Here is a 17,867-nt window from a genome sequence, read left to right as displayed (position 1 = left end):
TTGAAGGTCAGAAACTATTTCACTAGTGTTGCATAACTTGTGATCAGTGATTTAGCATGTTCCAGGTTGAGTCTTGAAGATAAGCAGTGGGATAATGATTTGTTTCTCTGCTCTGTGGCATCCTCAAAATCTAGTTTATGAAACTAGATTTCCACTCGTCTCTGTTCACCTGTGTGTGTTACTGGTCTGTGGAGTTGATGTAGAAAAAAATAAACAAAACTACACATTGACTCCTCTTCAAATCTTTATTTTTTCCCCGACATGTAATGAAAAGCTGAACCTCATACGCCTTCCATTTTTAATACAAACTGCCAGAGTATCAGTCAGCACTAACGTGATGATTTACTGAGGAAAAAGGATTTCTACTGTATAATAATCAATGCAACTGCTGCTACCTCCAGCATTGTGAAAAACACAGAAACTGAACGGACACTTGTTTTCATATCACAAAATCCACACAATGTAGTAATAAGACAGATAAAATAAGTCCATTTATTATCACGACCATAGTGAGGTCTGCAATACTGGCTTGACAGACATTAACTGTAAAGTTTCACCATCTGACTGGAATATTTTTCATGACACTGACATGATGCCTTGTGCAACACAAAGCATGTTTTTTTTTTTTTTCATTCTTCAGTTTTTTTTTTGTTGCAACAAACAGCAAATGGCACTGAAAATAAAACTGAACGGTAATGTTGTTAACCGACGGTAATGGCATGCGTCCAAGTACACACATGCTCAGTCACATTTGAGGCAGATCCAGCAGACCTGCACGCGTCATACACAACAGTGGAGAGGGTAAATATAGGCTACAAGGGTAAGAATATACAGATACAATGATGACGTATAAAAAAAAGGAGATGGAAACAGTAAAAAATACAAAAATGGATAGGATAAAAAGTGAGGAAACTGTTGCTGATATTAAGGACACAATCTAACCATTGTCAGCTGTTTAAGGTGCAAGCTCCCTTGTTTTTTTGACTTCTTTGACATTTCTTCCACGTAAAACTTGAAATGCACCGACAAAAAAACAAGCTGCTAAAAAAGTCCTCTTAATTTCCCGAGCAACCGTAACAAAACTCACTGAATAAAAGTGAGATAAACATGATTATAAAAACAATTTGGTTTAGCAATAAACACAAAGTCAGATTATGAATAAAACACAAACTGAATGTGGTAGCTGGTAGAATTACTGTTCTCAGACCTTTCTTTTCTTTCATTGGCTCCTTTTGAACATGACTACATTCTTCACAACAATCCAACCTGGATTCTTTCAATTCATCCAAAATTGCAAAAACATGAAGCTCCTCATGTTTTTTCACTAAGTGCTGTTAAAATAGGGGACAGAATTAAGATATTCCTAAGTATAAGTCCTTTAAGGATGATGGTCTCATGCCGTCAGTACTTTTAAATAGGATCACAACAGAGCAACAAAATACTTTTGTAACAGAACGCCCACTTTTTACAGTTCTTTTTCTTCATCTGCATTCCAACCAGCATTTTGTAATTTCTAACTGGCTTCTGATTTTCATTCATCACATACATTTTTCTGCAGAGAAAAGTCGGTTCAAGACATGTGACCTTCAGGTCCGACTCTGTACAGAGACCATAAGTCAATGTATTACAATAAAGACGGAAAAGTAAATCCAAGTTTCTAAAACCTTCAGTATGGAAAAGCAATTCAGACAAGATAAAGGACGATATAAGTGCTGAAGTTCAATTTCATGGATGCTTCAAGTTTTTTCAATGAGACCTAGATTAAAAGTGCATTTTTTCATCAGTACCTACAGTACAAAGGGGGGAGACATTGTGAAGCATGTAACTTCACACGCTGCGAACTACTATTGCAGGACATGAATGCAACATTTTCCAAAACACTGAAAACAAGAGATGAGTCTCTTCTTCATAAGTACCAGCATGTTTTTAGACCCTCGCAGCTCACCTGACCTCTGGTGTTGAGCTTAAAATCAGGAAGTAAGATGTTGCTGTCCAATAATAGACCACGCAGGATGAACGGCTTCTTCATGACAGTACGTTTTCTTCATAGGCAGATCCAATTGAAAGGGAGTTCTTCATTTTCGACGGTTATTCAAAGTAGAGGTGGTTTCACATGGACGTATATATTTTTTTTTTTCTTTCTCACATCAAATAGTCTTGTAGGAAGAAAAAACGACAGAAAAAAATGCGTAACATGTAAAATGTGTTCTTTTCTTTCCTCTTATGTCTTCATTTCCGATGATACAGACAGGATTCTAAGTGGTCAGAGTCATTCAGATCCTCAGGCAGTTTCGCTTTTCTCTCACTGGGGAGGCGGGACGGGAGCTGAGGGGTGGAGCGTTTCCCCGGGGAGAGGGGCGCTGGGTTCTGTGATGAGGAACAGGAGACAATTGTTATGAATCTGTATAACTTGGTAGCTGTCGGATTTGCTTACTTCTCTGTTTTTATAGTTGTAGAGTGTACATTATTTGGGTTTGGGATGATAAGTCTATAAAAATGAGAATTTGATGATGTTGCTGTTTGTTTAAATACGATTGACAGGCTAATAGGAAACAAAACTACAAGTTACAGTCCTAGAATGTAACCAAATATTTAGGTTACTAACAACACTACAATGTTTGATATTTACTCTCCCTGTATTGGATGTTATCTTTTCCTCAAAGCTGCCAAACTGTGAATATTTCTTACCAACAATAAAGCTTTGGGATGCACATGTGATCCCCCCTTGTCCCATTTAGCTGTTTGATTAGTTTGTTCATTTTGCTGTTTTTTTTATACTTGCTGTGAACAACTGTTTGCTGTTCAATATGTGAAACATCAGTCTGACCACAAGAAATTACATAAACCATCACATCTACCAAACTATAACTCAGGGGGTCTGTGTAGGTTCTCAGTCACCCAGGTCAGGGTGAATTTGAAGCTTGATCCAAAGGCAATTGGACTTGTTTGAAGATCTTGAACCAAGTCCAATTGCCTTTGGATCAAGCTTGGAATATAACTCCTAACTCAGGAGGTTATCATTTTATATTTTATGCATTATATGTTATTACATATTAAACCTGCTTGTTATTTTAACACTAGAATCTCTTAAAGCTGCTGCTTTGTGCTCACCGTGGAGTACAGGGGTTGAGCTGGAGCTGGAGCTGGAGTGGGCAGCTGGGGTCTGGCCTGGGGGGCAGGGGGGCGAGGTGTGAGCACCCTGAGCCGGCTGGGACTCAGAGGGTTGGGCAGAAGAGGCTGTAGGAGCGGGGCTTGGGGCAGGCTGTGGTGCTGGTGTGCTTGGAGCTTGCTGAGTTGGACCCTGGGCTGGCTGGCCCGAGGCAGCCTGATTAGAATGAGGACCCCCGGACTGGCTGTGTTGCTGGTGCTGGATCTGTTGGAAGTGCTGCTGGCGGGCTCTCATCTCAGCGTATTTCAGCTGCTCCATGTGGAAGGACTGACGGTCAGCCAGCAACTGCTGACGCTGGTACTCCAACTACACACATAAAAACACAGCACAACAGCAAATGTTACAGGTTTTAGTTGTAAGGACACTGACTTCACTTTTGTGATACTACAAACCCTAGAATGCCTCACTTACAGCCTCCCTCTCTCTGTCCATAATGGTTTCCAGTTCTTCAAAATGTCGCAGTTTAATCTCTAACTTTTTCATCTGGGTCTCCACCAGCAGAGCAACAAGAGATTTGATCTTCCTCTCTTCCACTGCAGCCAAATGCTACACAGAAAATGAAGGAGAAACGTAAGAAGAGAGAAATAAGAAAAACATATATGTAAATTTATACATGAATTGGCCCCTGAACAAAACCCTACCTTGGCTTTTACAGCAGCAGCAGCGAGTGCAGATGCTGCAGCAGTGGCCAGGTTCCCCTCTCCCACATCACGCTCCACCTTGGCTTTTCTTTCTCCTTCACTCTCTGCTTCTTTTTGTCCCTCCTCTGTGCCCTCTTTTCCATCCTTCTCCTTCTCCCTATCCCCTGAGAGAGAAAAAAGTTATATTGTCACCATCACTGACAAAAATTAGGATAAGCATTTTTTCTGTATCTGACCGTCAGAAATAGAGGTGTATTTCCGTACCAATCTCTGACTCTGTTTTGTCCACCTCCCTCTCTCCTTCTTGCTCTCCACTTCGTTCTTCTTCCTTCTTCCCATTCTCCGCCTGCTTCTCCTCTTCTTCAGCAGCTCCATCTTTGCTGTCCTGTGCGGAAAGTGAATGCAGTATAATGAGCCATGCAACAGAACTCCTAAATCCTTATATCATGACAGGTATGCATCATACCTTTGCCTCCCTCTTCTCTTCACTTGATTGGCTGTCACTCTTGCTTTCATCACTGCTTTCATCTGCAGGGAAGTCAGATCCTTTTTATTTGCTTTTCTAGTTTTTCCATGTGAAGGAGTTTTTCTTTCTTGTATCTTTAAACTCTGTGTGTATGCTGTACTGTACTGTATGTGTGTTGTGTGTGTCCATCCTACCAGGCCTCTCTCCCTCCTCCAGCCCGGTGCCTGCAATGCCGCTCCCCTCCAGTCCATAGAGCGGGTCCTGTCGGCCGCTGACCCTCGCTGCCTCCTCCACCCGCCGCACATGAGCCTCAACAAGTGCTGCAGGAACCTCCTCCTTCATACGAGAGAACTCCTCTGAGAGGGGAAAAGACGTTAGTAATGAACAAAAAAAAAAGTGTAACCTATAATGACAAAGGACAATATCATGTGGAGGTAATGTGTTTTTACATTTACAATGCCATTCATTTTTTTTTCACCTCAACAGAATAATTATGCGCAATCCTTTTGCTGGTTATATACAGAATAATTGCAGGTCGTGAGAAGGTCGAAAAGTTTTCAAAGACAAAAACTACAAGGTAAAACAAGTTCATTTCATATTTTATTAATCTTAATATTTAATCAAATCTTTGTCATTAAGTACCCTGTGTACAGCAGCACATTATGCTGAGATTGTTTTTGGTGTTTGTGCACATATTTAAAAAAAGTTTTTTCTCACCAAGAGCAGATTTGGCGGCAGCTGAGGCCACACGTGGGTCAACCACAGAGGCAAGGAAGGCCACTGTGCTCATGACAGGGTTTCCCGCTTGGCTGAAAGGAATAGGCTGATAGGCCAGCGGCCCCAGGGACGAGGAGTGGTCTTCCAGGTAAGGGTCTTCAATGGGCAGCCGCAGGAAGTGCAGGATACACTCATCTTGAGTACGGCTACCCACATGTTCTGACACCTTGTTCCAGTCGTCCTTGTACATCTCCAGGCCCTGAGGAAAGTGAGGTTTTCATTTAGCTATGTATTTCTTTTTGTTCATTTCACACCAAAAGGTTAATTTTGAGTTTCATTTTTACCTCAAGAAGTAGTAGTGTTTCTTGTTCTGTCCAATCCCTCATAGAGCTGGCTGCACTTTTGCTCTGTACACAGATATTTACCACCACCTTATCAGTGTGATTGATAAACACAGCAGAAGAATCATTCTGTCAAGCATAGTGTTAGAAATGTACCTTTACAGAGCCAGTCTTCTTGCTGTACATGTCAGTCCGCAGCCCAAAGTTTTGAAGATCTGCTGGTTTATCCTTCACTTTATCAGGGAAGGACATCATCTGCTGGGTGGCAGGAGTCTGCAGGCCCACAGTGACAGAGGGACAAATGTAAATATAGCCCAAAATATGTCTGTATGTGTCTAATTGTATGTGTCTTTTCGTTTATGTGGACCTGGGATGTCTTGGGCTGCAGGGGCACCAGACTGGATGGAGTGTCGGCCAGGACATGAAAGTGAGAGGTGGGTGGTGGACCCATGGGTGTGGGTCGGCTCTCAGAGTCCACCTGGTAGTTGATCAGCCCCCATTGCTCCAGGAAGGCGTGGACTCTGCAGCAGAAGACACAAAGTGTATTTACGTCACTGATGGAAGTTTGACTAAAATAAATGACTGTCTGGATACAGATAGTTAAATCTCTAGATTGACATAAAAATATTAAGCCTTCACCCACCTCATGATTGCACACACGTCTCCTGCCAGGTTCCTGCGGCAGGCGGTGGAGGTCAGGTACTCTTGAGGGTTCAGTCGGTAGGTGTCAATCATGAAGTTCCTGTACGCCAGGTAACTGAAAGAAGAAAAAGGCCATGGATTCAAAAGATGTATTTGAAAGGAAAAGAAAAGAAACTGACTGCCTAATTCACAGAAGGATTGAGCAGCTTACTAAACGTGTGCAAATACGATAAAAAGATACTGAAAATGACACAAATCACACAGTACTGCAGCTCAAACAGCTTCTCTGTGCTCACTCGCTGTGCTTATTTGAGTGAGTCATGATGCGATCATTTGGGGGAAAATGCCCCCTTTCAATGCAAATGAGCATCATTGCAAAATAAGTATCCAGTAACAGCTACGAGCAGTTAAAGTGAGAAAATGACTGTCTGCTGAGAGCTGCTGTTGACTGCACCACAGTGTTTATAAAGGATGTCATACTCAGACTTTTCAGCAATAATGACACCAATTCCACCTTACAAATGATTGAGAGGGAAACGATTGAATATTAAATACAATCAATACCCTGACATCCCTATTATATATACAATGAAGTTATCATCAGTCTTGTGCTGTCAGTGGCTTGACCCACACATACAGGCACACATCATCCATAAGTGAGAACACGGTCTGTTTCATATGAATGAACAAGTTGCCCTTGCTAGCTCCATTCAGGAAGGACATTTTTTTTTTTCAAACGGCCAAAAACTCAAATCACATTCTTCATTCTGGCCTCACAATAAATTTGAAAAAAAGTGTTCCCTCCCCTCCCAGCTCATCATCTACATGTTGGATGGAATTGAGCTCGGTCTGCATGAAAGTGCAGACAGCTGCTCTCCACAATCATCAGTCGTAGAGAAAACTGCATTGAGCTGACTTCTCACGAACACAATATGTGAAACAGACCCTGAGATGGAGCAGGTAGCTGGAGCAGTTGATTTGAAGTGATATTTGGACCGGAAATCCATTCTGAGTGAATTCCCCACTTTTACCACAAATGATGTGGTTCCTGTTCTAATTAACTGTAATATAAACATCTGATACTGTGTTTTGTCATGGTGAGATACTTACATCTCAGGGGTTTTGGATTTATTCTTTCCATTGAAGAACTCTGGCAGGGCTCTGCGCTCAATGGCATGAACACTGTGGGAAACATTAAATATGAACATGAAATAATGAAATACATCGACATGAGCAACTTCTTATTTTTTGAGTCGAGTCTCAAGCTCTGTACCGATTGGTGCTGAGACTGTACTGGATTTCATTCCCACTAGAAGTAACACCAGCTGATATCAATCATTTGAAAATACCTACCTGTTGTAGTCAAACCAGGCAGCGTAGCTCGGTATAATGATGTGATGAGTTTGCTCGGTCACATTGTCCTCGTGAAGGTCAGAGCCTTTCACCGGTTCACCCTTCACACTCGGTGATCCTTCCTCCTCTTCCTGGTTGGACAAAAAAAAAACACATTCAAGGTGGCATATTGGTTTTTAACTTCCCCTCTGTCATACTTTTCCTGCTCTTTCACAAACGTTCTTACCTTGCCTGTTGTCTCCATGGATTCATCCTCCGGCTCATCTGATCAAATCAAAAAGCAACATCAGCTTAATGTAAACACAGATTATCAGAAAATTGTAACCGTGTTTAGGATAGAGAACTGCTTAAGATAAGAGAATACAAAGGGACAGTCAGAAAATTAAGATGAAAAGAAGTGTCTCTAAAGTAATAAACAGATGTGTTAAAACCTGAGATAAACAAGTCAGTGACAAACTGTTGCCTTTCCACTGTTTGATCTGAATTAGGGCTGTTAAACAATTATTTGTTTTATTTAGTTTTTTTTATTTAGTGCTGAATTTCAAAAGTGAATTACAATTCATAGTATTTGTTATTGATTATTTTGCGTTTGAAACATTTTTTTTAGTCCATATTAACTTTAAAAAGTAATTCTTACCAGTGTCTTGATTTGGGAATCCAATCTATGCAGAGAAATGTACTTTGAGACCTTGACTATTAAATGTATTATCTAAACCAGTGCTGCACTGATACACCATTGCTCAGAGGTAGGAGACAGCCTCGAAGTGTTTGTTCTGTGAAATATTGTTTTAGCATAACACTGTCACACACAAAGAAATATGCAGGAGTAAGGCGGATATCTGGTCACAACATGCTGACCTGAGGACGTCTCTTAGACCCCAGTCTTCCACAACTTTGACTGGCCTGCAGTCAGTTGCCACACATTAAGCAAGCACTGTAGTCAAATTCTTGAAGGTCAGTGGCGGTTCGGGCACTGACTGACATCAGTCTGATTGGCTGCTCCTGTATGCAAAGCTCGTAGCTGATAGCTCAAACTAAGAGTACACTGGTGATGTTTTATTTCCGCTTAAACCAAGGTGGATATTCATTTGGACTTGTCTGAGCTGTCTGGGATGTTTTTACAGTTTTGTGGTGTCATTATTTTTCATTATGGCAGGAGCAGGAAGACAGTGGCTTAACTATGGTGTGCCAAAAGAGACAAAAAAGCACACAATTAATGTGATCCAAAATAATTGGATACATTTAACTTTTTTTACCTTCATCACTTTTCAATGTATGCATTAACGCTGACAGCCTTAATATTAATTATCAGTGCACTGAGAAAAGGATATTTTATTTTGAAAGAAGTTACAGGTGGCCGTGATAGAGGAAATGCAAAAACGTTCTGCTCACCCATATCTGTTCCTCCTTTGACTGGAGTTGAATCAGAGTCCTTCTTCGTGTTATCTAAAACGAAATAAATATCAAAAACTTACTCAAAGCACCAACGAGATGACATCTCATGCTCATTTCAATTGATAATTAATGTTGGTAATGTTATCTTTGGCATATGTGGACTCCATTACTTGACTTTGCTGGGTTTCCATCTTCAGATGCTGGAATGGGAGACGCTTCTTCCAAGTCCTTACTCAGATCCTCCGGTTCCTCCTCCCTCTGCCCCCGTTTGGACTTGGTGTAAGGGGTCGTTGGGCTATTGACACACACCCACACACATGCATACACACGTACATACATATAAAGGACATTATATTATTGCTGATTCTGAGAAAAAAAAAAAAATTAAAGCAACAGATTTTCCCTTGCAGCTGATGAGTTGCAAAAAGACGTGTGAGGTCTACACACCCTTTTTTGGTATTCTTCTTTTTGTTCTCCTGTGGCGGTGGTGTGGGGGAGGGGGAAGGTGAGCGCTTCCTCTTCTTGGCACTGCCAGGCTTCTTGTCCCTCCGCTCATCAGGCGTGGTGACCTCATCCGTCAGGGTCTTGGCTGAGATCCTCTTCCTCTTGGGGCAGCCCTCGCCCACCTCATAGTCCTCCTCGTTCATCCACTCATTATACTGGTCCAGGTCTAAAATCCACTTGGCGTGGACCTGTGGATGAGACCGTACAATACGATGTGTGAGCAAAACAAAAACATATATCATTCAGAGGAGTGAAATGTAACCGAGAAATGTTTACAGACTCTACCTAAAGTAGCCACATCTTGTCAAAATCACCAACTGTCTCTGGGAGTGTTTTTTGGCAGACGCATTTAATAATCAATTTTTTTTAAATAAAATGCATAAAAGCAATCCACATGAATATATAACTATGTAGTTGTGGTCTGTTGTAGATATTCCCAACGTGAATAAACAGAGTGACATGACTCTTGATTATTGTTTGAATGGGCGACAGTGGCTCAGTTGGTAGAGTCGCCAGATCCACAGGAGAGTGGGGTTCGATCCCCAGCTGAGCAACAAGTCCGATGTGTCCTTGGGCAAGACACTTAACCCCCTCCATTGCTCCCTCTGCTTCGGTGGCGGTGTATGAATGTATTAGTGTTGTAGTTACTCTCTGATGTATGTCTGTCGCTTTGGATAAAAGCGTCTCCATCATCGCTCCGACTGTCATGCCCTTCTGAGAGTACAACTACGTGAGTGACTGATGCTCTCTGACTGAATCTCAATAAGAGCCTCCTGCTTTGAATTTATTGTTCAGTCAAATGTCAAACAAGGCCCTGCTGCTCCATGTGCCAATTTTACATGGCAATTCATTATGTGATGTTTATAGCAGAGAGAAATATAAAATAGAGAGAGAAAAGTTTCCACACTAAGGGGTATTGAGCTCTAAGTACAATTCAGCTTAAAGAACATAAAGAACTCTATCTTATACAAACTAATGTTTTATAAAAAAAAAAAACACAACATAAAGAAATGTTCAAAACAATCATGCACATAAACAGTGCACACTGTTTCTATAAATAGATGCAACAGTTCCTCCTGCAGGCTTAAAGAAAAACATGTCTTTGAACAGCATGAAGTAATAGTGTAAGAATTAAACTGCATCATACTGAGAGATGATAAAGGATTGTTCACCTTAGGGAAATTAACAGAGAAAAAAAGGTAAACACATTTTGTTTTTAAACTAGGAGGAGATTATGAAAAATTGAAAGAAAAGACACAAGACGTTTGAACCAACAGAAGAACTGACATACCTTCCTGGGCTTTTCTGTGCTGGGGGGATCCTCCACAGCAGCTTCAACCTCACTGGCTGGAATCCAAGTATCATAACTGAACAATGAGAGAAGCAAGGTCAAAGGTGAAGGCAGGAGATGATTACAAGTGGAAACAAAGTTTCAGGATAACAAGAATATAAAGCAGATCTGCTCATCAAGTTGGGAATTGTGTTAAACGTCCACAAAAAGAGATGAGGTAACAGTTTTCAGTGAGGTGTCGAATATTGGATGGTGTTCACAGCTCTGTAAATTCAGCACCTGTCAGGAAAGTATCCCCAGTGGAGCAGCACCTGCTTATCTCTCTTCATCACAGGACGGACCCACTCCTCTGGAGAAAAAAAGAGGAGAAGTGTACCAAGTGAATCAGTGCACGGAATAAATAGAAAAGCACTGTGCCAAAACAAAACACATGAAGTCTCACCTTCCTCAAGGCTGCTGGGGATTGGAACGACAACATGTGAGCTGGAGGCCTTGTCCTCGGTAACTGAGCCCTGCAAAAATTGTCGATACAATCAAATATGATCTTGAAAAACATCTCAACGACTTTGTTTCAGTTTGGAAAACACGAGTGAAAAAAAGCGGTAAAGCTTTAAACATTACATATGTATTACCGTACTCTGAACGTGGCTCTCACATGCAGGGAAGTGTTTGTCTGTATAACTAAAATATCAACAAATATAAAACGTACCTGATGCCTTTTGATGATGTCTTTGAGTTTGCCGAGCAGTTTGGGCTCAATGTCAGAGCTCAGGTAGATGACAGGTCTCGTCAGGCAGTTGTTCTGATGCAACAGATGAGTAAATGAGCGAAACCGAGTCATTCACACGCATTCATTTAAATTGTTAGGACATTTACTGGTACATAACTACTTCTTACATTTTATACAATCTTCACTTAAGAAAAGAAGTCTCAGCAGTTTAAACTCTTCAGATTAACAGAGTGGGATGATCTGGTGGTGTAACTGAAGGACTGATTAAATAGGATTACTGGTTATGTAACATGACAGGATGCCTTTCATCATTTCTGTCTGTTAAGCTCGAGCAGCCTGTTTCTCACCCACTTCTTGTATATATTGTAAGTGAGGAGATATGCAACATCTCAAACAAGTTATTTTCTGTGAATCATTTATCTCTGGCACTTGCGGTAAAACATGTGTAACAAAGAGAAGGTTGAAGACAAACTCACCTGCACTAAGGACTTCTCAATCGTCATGAACATCTCCACATTTCGGTCCATCCTCGACGGATTCTGGAAGTCAAACCTGCGCCTACCAGGAAATTAGACTGGAGTTACACATGAAACAGCATCATAGCCAAATTATAATTACGCGTTATACATTAAGATTACACAGTATATCTTCACTTTGAACATTCAATCCTGCCAGAAAGAAAGTCCTACCATCCTTGGTCACTCTTGAACTTGTAGGCAGCTGCCAGGATGTGGCAAAGAGCGCCTCCTGATTTGAAGTCCAGAAAACACTTCATCTGCAGACACAAAACAGTTAAAGAATACCTCTCATGTTTGAAATTTTACAATATGTGATGTCAACAGAGAGACACAGAGACATACCGGCAGTTTTGTGAGTGGGGGGTTGCTAACATGTCGTCCAAACACTTCCTCCTGGAACTGGAGCAGCTGGACCACAAGGCTTGACAGAGACTTGTTTGTTGGGGGTTCAGCCTGGATGTACTGAGGGCACAACAACACGGAGAGCGCTTAGAGCTGGGAGTACACACCAAATTATCCTACATTGTGGAAGGTTTTATTTCTTATAAGGATTTAGAGAAAAAAGTCTGCATAAACACACATTAGTACAAAAAAATCATTGGATATAAAGCAAAAAGACATGCAACACTGTGGCTCCCAAAAATATCACTATTGTTTATTCAAATAATGTATTTACAAACCTTTAGTCCATCAGGTGCTGGTTACAACACTTTCATTTTGTCATTAGTTTAAAAAGTGGTGTTTTCTTTTCTTTTTTTCCAGGGTACATTACCAGTTATATACTCTGTTTTAATTGATATGAGTTAAAAAAAACAATAAATAGTGTTTCCTTCATCATTATCACATGCTTGTTTTTGGAGTAAATGTGGTTTGTTTTTGTTTTTTGATCGTAAATCAGCGTGTTTTATGCGAGCACACTGCTCAGTGTTATCCCAGACGGGCCACAGCTTCAGTCAGCGCCGCGCGCCACAGAGCCAACATCTGGATCTGAGCTGCATTACCGTTAGCAGACTGGCTAACTAGCTAGCTGGCTGGCCGGCTAAAGTGCCCCTTTTAGCAAAATATCCTTCTTAATGTCTCAATATGTGCTGCTTCTGAATCTGTTTAGACACATCAATGTCACGTTAATGTGGCAACGCATTTCGCGGATGCTCCTGGTGCAGCTGTTCTCTCAGCATCCTTTTGTATCCCGGCTCGCGTGAATCAAACAGCTGGATGTTCAGCAGCACCCTCCCTCCTCTCTTTGTCACAGCCTCTGCCCAAAAGGTAAGTGCCCACATTTCAAGGCTGAAGACGTAAGCTTGGCGTGTGTGGATACAAAACATGCAGTCAATACCTTTTTGTAATTCTTTCCCAGCCAGACGCGGACATTATCAAACTGGGAAACGGTGTCAGACGCTTCGAAATATTTTACATTCGGGCCGCCGTCTTTCTTCCTCACCGCCATCTTTGCCTGCAGACAACTAGTCGTCTCCGGCTGCCGCCTAGTGGCCGACGTGTGGTACTGCAAATACTGGACAGCACAAGGCAATAACAACACATGTGCAGCAGATGGCGCAGTTGTTTAGAGAATAAGTTAAAATGTAGCTTCACAATTTAAGAGATTTTAAAAAGCACAGTGGTGGAAAAATCCGCGATGTTTATTTTTCAACAAAACTAACAATGCCTTGTTTAAAAAAACGTGTTTTAGAGCAGAAAAAAAACATTTTGCAGAATGTATACTGTTGGTGTCATGTAATTATATTAGCTACTGGATCATTAATTTTAAGACATTTACATGTAAACTGTCCTAGATTTGTGGCTGGTCGAGGGGGACCTTTCATTGCTTAATGTCACTCAGAGTGTTTTAATACGCAACAATACAGCCTTTAAAAAAAGAGCAACCAGGGCTGGAAGTGATATTATCATTATTGATAAATCCGATAATCATTGTCACAATTCATCACCAACTCTATAAAATGGAGTGAAAAAGTGAAAATGATCATTATCATAATTTCGCACTGTTCAAAGTGATGTCTCTAAATGGCTTATTCCGTCAGTGTAACAGTCTAGAAAGCACTCACTCTTCAGTAAATAACATTAATGGCAAAGAAAAGCAGCAAACATTTACATGTAAGAAGCTGGAACTGCTGAAAGTTTGACATGCTTGATAAATTACTGTCAACAACATTATGTACATAACATTTTTGCAGTTTCATAATTGTTAAAAAATTACAGATTTTTTTGGCAAAAATACAAATATTTGCGGTGTTAAAAGCCATTGTGTTTAGTTGTTTTGAGTTAAGTGCAAATGCCTGAAATCTGTAGTATAGTACAGTACTATATGTGCATGAATGTAAATGTACATAAAACGTAAAATGGTTAGTGAAAAAAGAATAAAGTGCAGTGGGGAAAGAGAAGGTTTGAAGAGGTCACAGAAGTTGTGAAAGCACCAACGAGTAAGTCACAAAATAAAAATAGATTCAGCTTTTTCTCCCAGTTAAGCTCTGATTTTCGTGACTTCATCTTCAGAAGCACCAACATATAACATTTGCTTCCGTGTTAATTACTCCAAACACTCACTCAGAACTTGTTACACTAATTAAGCAAAACTGGGAAAAATGGAGAGAAGTATTATTATCTAATTGTCACTCTTCTGACAGTAGTTTCCCTGCCACACATGGCCCTTCACTACAGTGTTATGTTCCTTCTGCAGCTAGTTTGAAGCTCCACAAAGTGTTGTCAGTGCTCTCTGAAAGTGGCAATTCAAAGAAGAGAATCTGTTTGGGAATGAATTATGATGCAGACGTCTCAGTGCATTTCAGTCCGTCACTCTCTGCCTCCTCGCTGAGAGTGATTTACAGGTTGATTAAACCCTGCTGCCTTTGATAGACTACACAAGGAGGCAGCATTTAAATAAACAAGATTAACAACTTATACTTACTTTTACATTAACTAATCGTTGTATATGTATTAAACCAATTCAACATCGTCAGCCCTGTAATAATTTCCGGTCATTTGCCAGATAATAAAAACATGTTTTGCGTTTCTTATTATTATTTTAATTTGTTTTTCCCACCAAACAGTAGGTTTGGGATCAGAGCACATTCATGTTTAAGCTGGTTCATGAGTTATATGTCAAGATATAAATGGTATCTGTGTCATCACTGAAGGGCAAATTGTTTTACAGCCAGCAGCACTGCAAAAAACAACACACACACAATAAAAAGACATCATTTTAAAGGACAAAAGAAAAAAAACACAACATTGATCAGAAGGGTAGTATAAAAACAAACAATTTCATAAATAAATATCAGAGGATGTTAAATATACGTATATGTTTTGGGTCAAACAAAAACAAGTGATGAAATTGGTCAATTTATTCACAAACTTGTCCTGAGGAAAACATCTATTTCCATTCCTCTGTGGTTATTTAAATTACTTAAATGTAACACTTGATAAAAGTGCACAGAACACACTGACATCTGCAGCATGACACATTTTGTTATAGATAAATGTGAAAAAACAGGACTATGACCCACAGTGTATCTTTTCATATCATACAAATATTACCTCAGAAAGAGATAAATATATGGAGTTAATATACATCAATATATGTTAATATATGTGATATTATACATAGATATGTAATGAAATGTATTAACTGGCCTGTAGTTATTATACTCCATAAATAATATTCATTATGGAAATAAAAAAAATCTCTCATAATGAGTTGATTCAGATAAAGAATGAAACTTTTATATGAAAGTCATATAATAAATTTAGTAGTTCTGAGAGTACAAAAAAAAAAAAAAATATATATATATATATATATTTGTTTTTACTGAAGACCCAAATGAACTTACATTAACAGAGAAGGATGTCGCAAATGCGCAGCTTATCCTGATATCATGTCCTAGAAATTTGATCGATAGAATAGAAAGAATTTATTGTATTTAATAGTATACATGTATATTTAATGTACTGCTTGTATAAAAGTTATTGCTTTGTTATCTGAAAGGAAGTGTGCTGGCATGAATTAAGATTTGCATATGTGTGTGTGTGTGTGTGTGTGTGTGTGTGTGTGTGTGTGCTTGTGTGTGTGTTTGTGTGTGTGTGTGTGTGTGTGTGTGTGTGTGTGTGTGTGTGTGTGTGTGTGTGTGTGTGTGTGTGTGTGTGTGTGTGTGTGTGTGTGTGCTTGTGTGTATGTTTGTGTGTGCATGCTTGTCTACATTTGTGAAGTCCAGAGTAAACGTTTAGGAGAGTAGTGCTCCTTGAACTAGTATTTCTCAGGCTGTCTGTGTGTTTGCTCGTTTGCGTGTGTGTGTATGTGTTTGCATGTGTGTGTGTGCTGAAGTAGGGAGAGTGAAGCCTATTGATTATTTTAATCCTCCTATTTGTGAGTCTGTGATCCTCTCGGCTCGGCCTCCTCGGGGGAATTGCTAATGGGGCTGAATGTTTCCCTCCTCAGCAGCTCTCTCTCTGTCCAATTAACTCAACTCTGGAATCTGCCAGGAGGAGCGTTGGGACTCAGAGAGGGGGAGACACTGCTGAGACCAGCCTCCCGCCAAACCCCTCATGTACTGTACACCACATTCAGCAAGAACCCCGTCTTCAAGAATAGTGTTACCGCTCACCTTTAATTAAAGAGTCATCTCTTTGTCTGGTCCTGGTGAGGTGAGAACTTCCTTCAGACGGTGTTTCATTTACACAGGGTAGTGTTACAAAGTTACAGATTCTCCTAATTCTATCTCTAATTTCAAATTTGTGTTGCAGCTTTTTCCTCAAGCTTCAAATTAAATATACAATTGATATACAGGCTCCACTTCTTTATGGAAACATACTTCACTGTAAAACATGATTTCTTAGACGTCTTGGTTCTATAGACTCTCCCAATCTCAACATATCGTTATTATATTCTTTTTACTACAGAAAATGTCTATGTGAAAAAGGCAAAAGCTCTATATGGAGGACCGATGATGACATGATGGAATGGTTGTTTCATTTCAATGTATTTTTGGTCTCTTTGTATTAATAATGGTGTCTTGTAGGCTTGTTTTAGGCTGGGCATATTGTTTATGCATGACACAATAATACAATAATATCAATCAAAATCACATGTTAAACAAAAAACTTTTTTTTCAGTTTTCATAAATTTCATAAATATCTATATGTATATATCTGATTGTCATGACAAGCACCTGGATTTTTTGTTTCAATTACTAAGATTTATAAACCATGAAAAGTACACTATTACTGTAAGAATAAGTGTAGCAGACAAAATATTAAAAAGTATAATAGTTTTTGTAATATTCAAGTACATAATAAATTAAACAAAACAAATGAGCATGTTTTTTTTTAGGTTATAAGAACCACACCATAAAAAAAGAGGCTATATAGATAAGGCTGATATGAATTAAGGAAACTCAAAAGAAAGTTTTACAAATCAAAATGATATTTTCCCCGATGTATGCAAAGCATCAAGTGTCAGTGGAAAAACAAATCAATGAAAAGGATCATAACAGATCATTTCCATTCATACTGCAAAGAAAAAATGCATGATGCATTTAATGGAGGAAGGTCAGGCATCATGAAGTGCACTTTTTAGATGATCCTTAACTTCAGTTTGTCCGTCGTATAAGTCGTACAAAATGCAAACTATTACATCATCATATAAGATCATATGATGTTTCTGAACATCTGAGCACATTGTCTGTTATCCAAACTCTGTTTTCATATTTGTTTACATCCCATAGAGAACATCAGGCTCTCACACTTGATCTAAAGAAATATATTACAGTTATAAACCTCATCATGAAGGGTTCATTTGTGAGTTTGAAGTAATCCCTGTATCAACACATATGATGTGGTGTTTTTTTCTTTCATTTTTATGTGTTTAAATATCTTATTTAATCATAACTCGCACAAAGACAGAAACCGAATCAACCATATATCAGACAAAATATCTAAACCTATAAAATTATTTCGAATATTTTCTCAGTTTTAACATTGTGTTAAAGAGGTGGTTATGTTTACTTTCTTTTAAACAACTTAAACATCATGGCATTAGGATGTTAAATGCTTCATATTCATGTTGCTTCTCTTTTTTTCTTTCCATTTT

General features: G+C 39.4%; 1 protein-coding gene across 2 annotated transcripts; it reads right to left on the bottom strand.

Moving 5' to 3' along the window:
• Nucleotides 1-231: 231 nt before the first annotated feature.
• On the bottom strand, nt 232-13,261 carry smarcc2 (SWI/SNF related, matrix associated, actin dependent regulator of chromatin, subfamily c, member 2). 2 transcript variants are annotated; one of them, XM_020646865.2, is made up of 26 exons: nt 13,104-13,261; nt 12,110-12,229; nt 11,939-12,024; nt 11,726-11,807; nt 11,229-11,321; nt 10,962-11,031; nt 10,799-10,868; nt 10,520-10,595; nt 9,172-9,416; nt 8,895-9,019; nt 8,722-8,775; nt 7,556-7,593; nt 7,330-7,460; nt 7,087-7,158; nt 5,978-6,091; nt 5,702-5,855; nt 5,491-5,607; nt 5,338-5,400; nt 4,994-5,252; nt 4,471-4,632; nt 4,277-4,338; nt 4,075-4,195; nt 3,811-3,974; nt 3,581-3,715; nt 3,112-3,475; nt 232-2,367 (listed from the first exon to the last, which is right to left on the bottom strand). In XM_020646865.2, exons 1-26 carry the CDS (start codon nt 13,212-13,214, stop codon nt 2,303-2,305), a joined length of 3,153 nt encoding a protein of 1,050 aa, XP_020502521.1. In that variant the 5' UTR covers nt 13,215-13,261; the 3' UTR covers nt 232-2,302. The 2 variants fall into 2 exon arrangements, with proteins under 2 accessions (XP_020502521.1, XP_020502522.1); XM_020646866.2 differs by having other exon boundaries at nt 11,726-11,801.
• Between the last annotated feature and the right edge of the window lie 4,606 nt (nt 13,262-17,867).

This window comes from Labrus bergylta, chromosome 5, assembly GCF_963930695.1.
Source record: "Labrus bergylta chromosome 5, fLabBer1.1, whole genome shotgun sequence".
Taxonomy (NCBI): domain Eukaryota; kingdom Metazoa; phylum Chordata; class Actinopteri; order Labriformes; family Labridae; genus Labrus; species Labrus bergylta.
This window is presented reverse-complemented; position numbering and strand designations above follow the sequence as displayed.

Bases quoted from the DNA above. Each gene is read 5' to 3' on its own strand.
- smarcc2 (XM_020646865.2), bottom strand. From the start codon at position 13,214: ATGGCGGTGAGGAAGAAAGACGGCGGCCCGAATGTAAAATATTTCGAA. The intron at 10,869-10,961 runs GTGAGACTTCAT...TTTTTTCTCCAG, and splicing joins CCCCAGCAGCCTTGAGGAAG to AGGAGTGGGTCCGTCCTGTG. The intron at 5,401-5,490 runs GTACATTTCTAA...ATCTGTGTACAG, and splicing joins AGAAGACTGGCTCTGTAAAG to AGCAAAAGTGCAGCCAGCTC.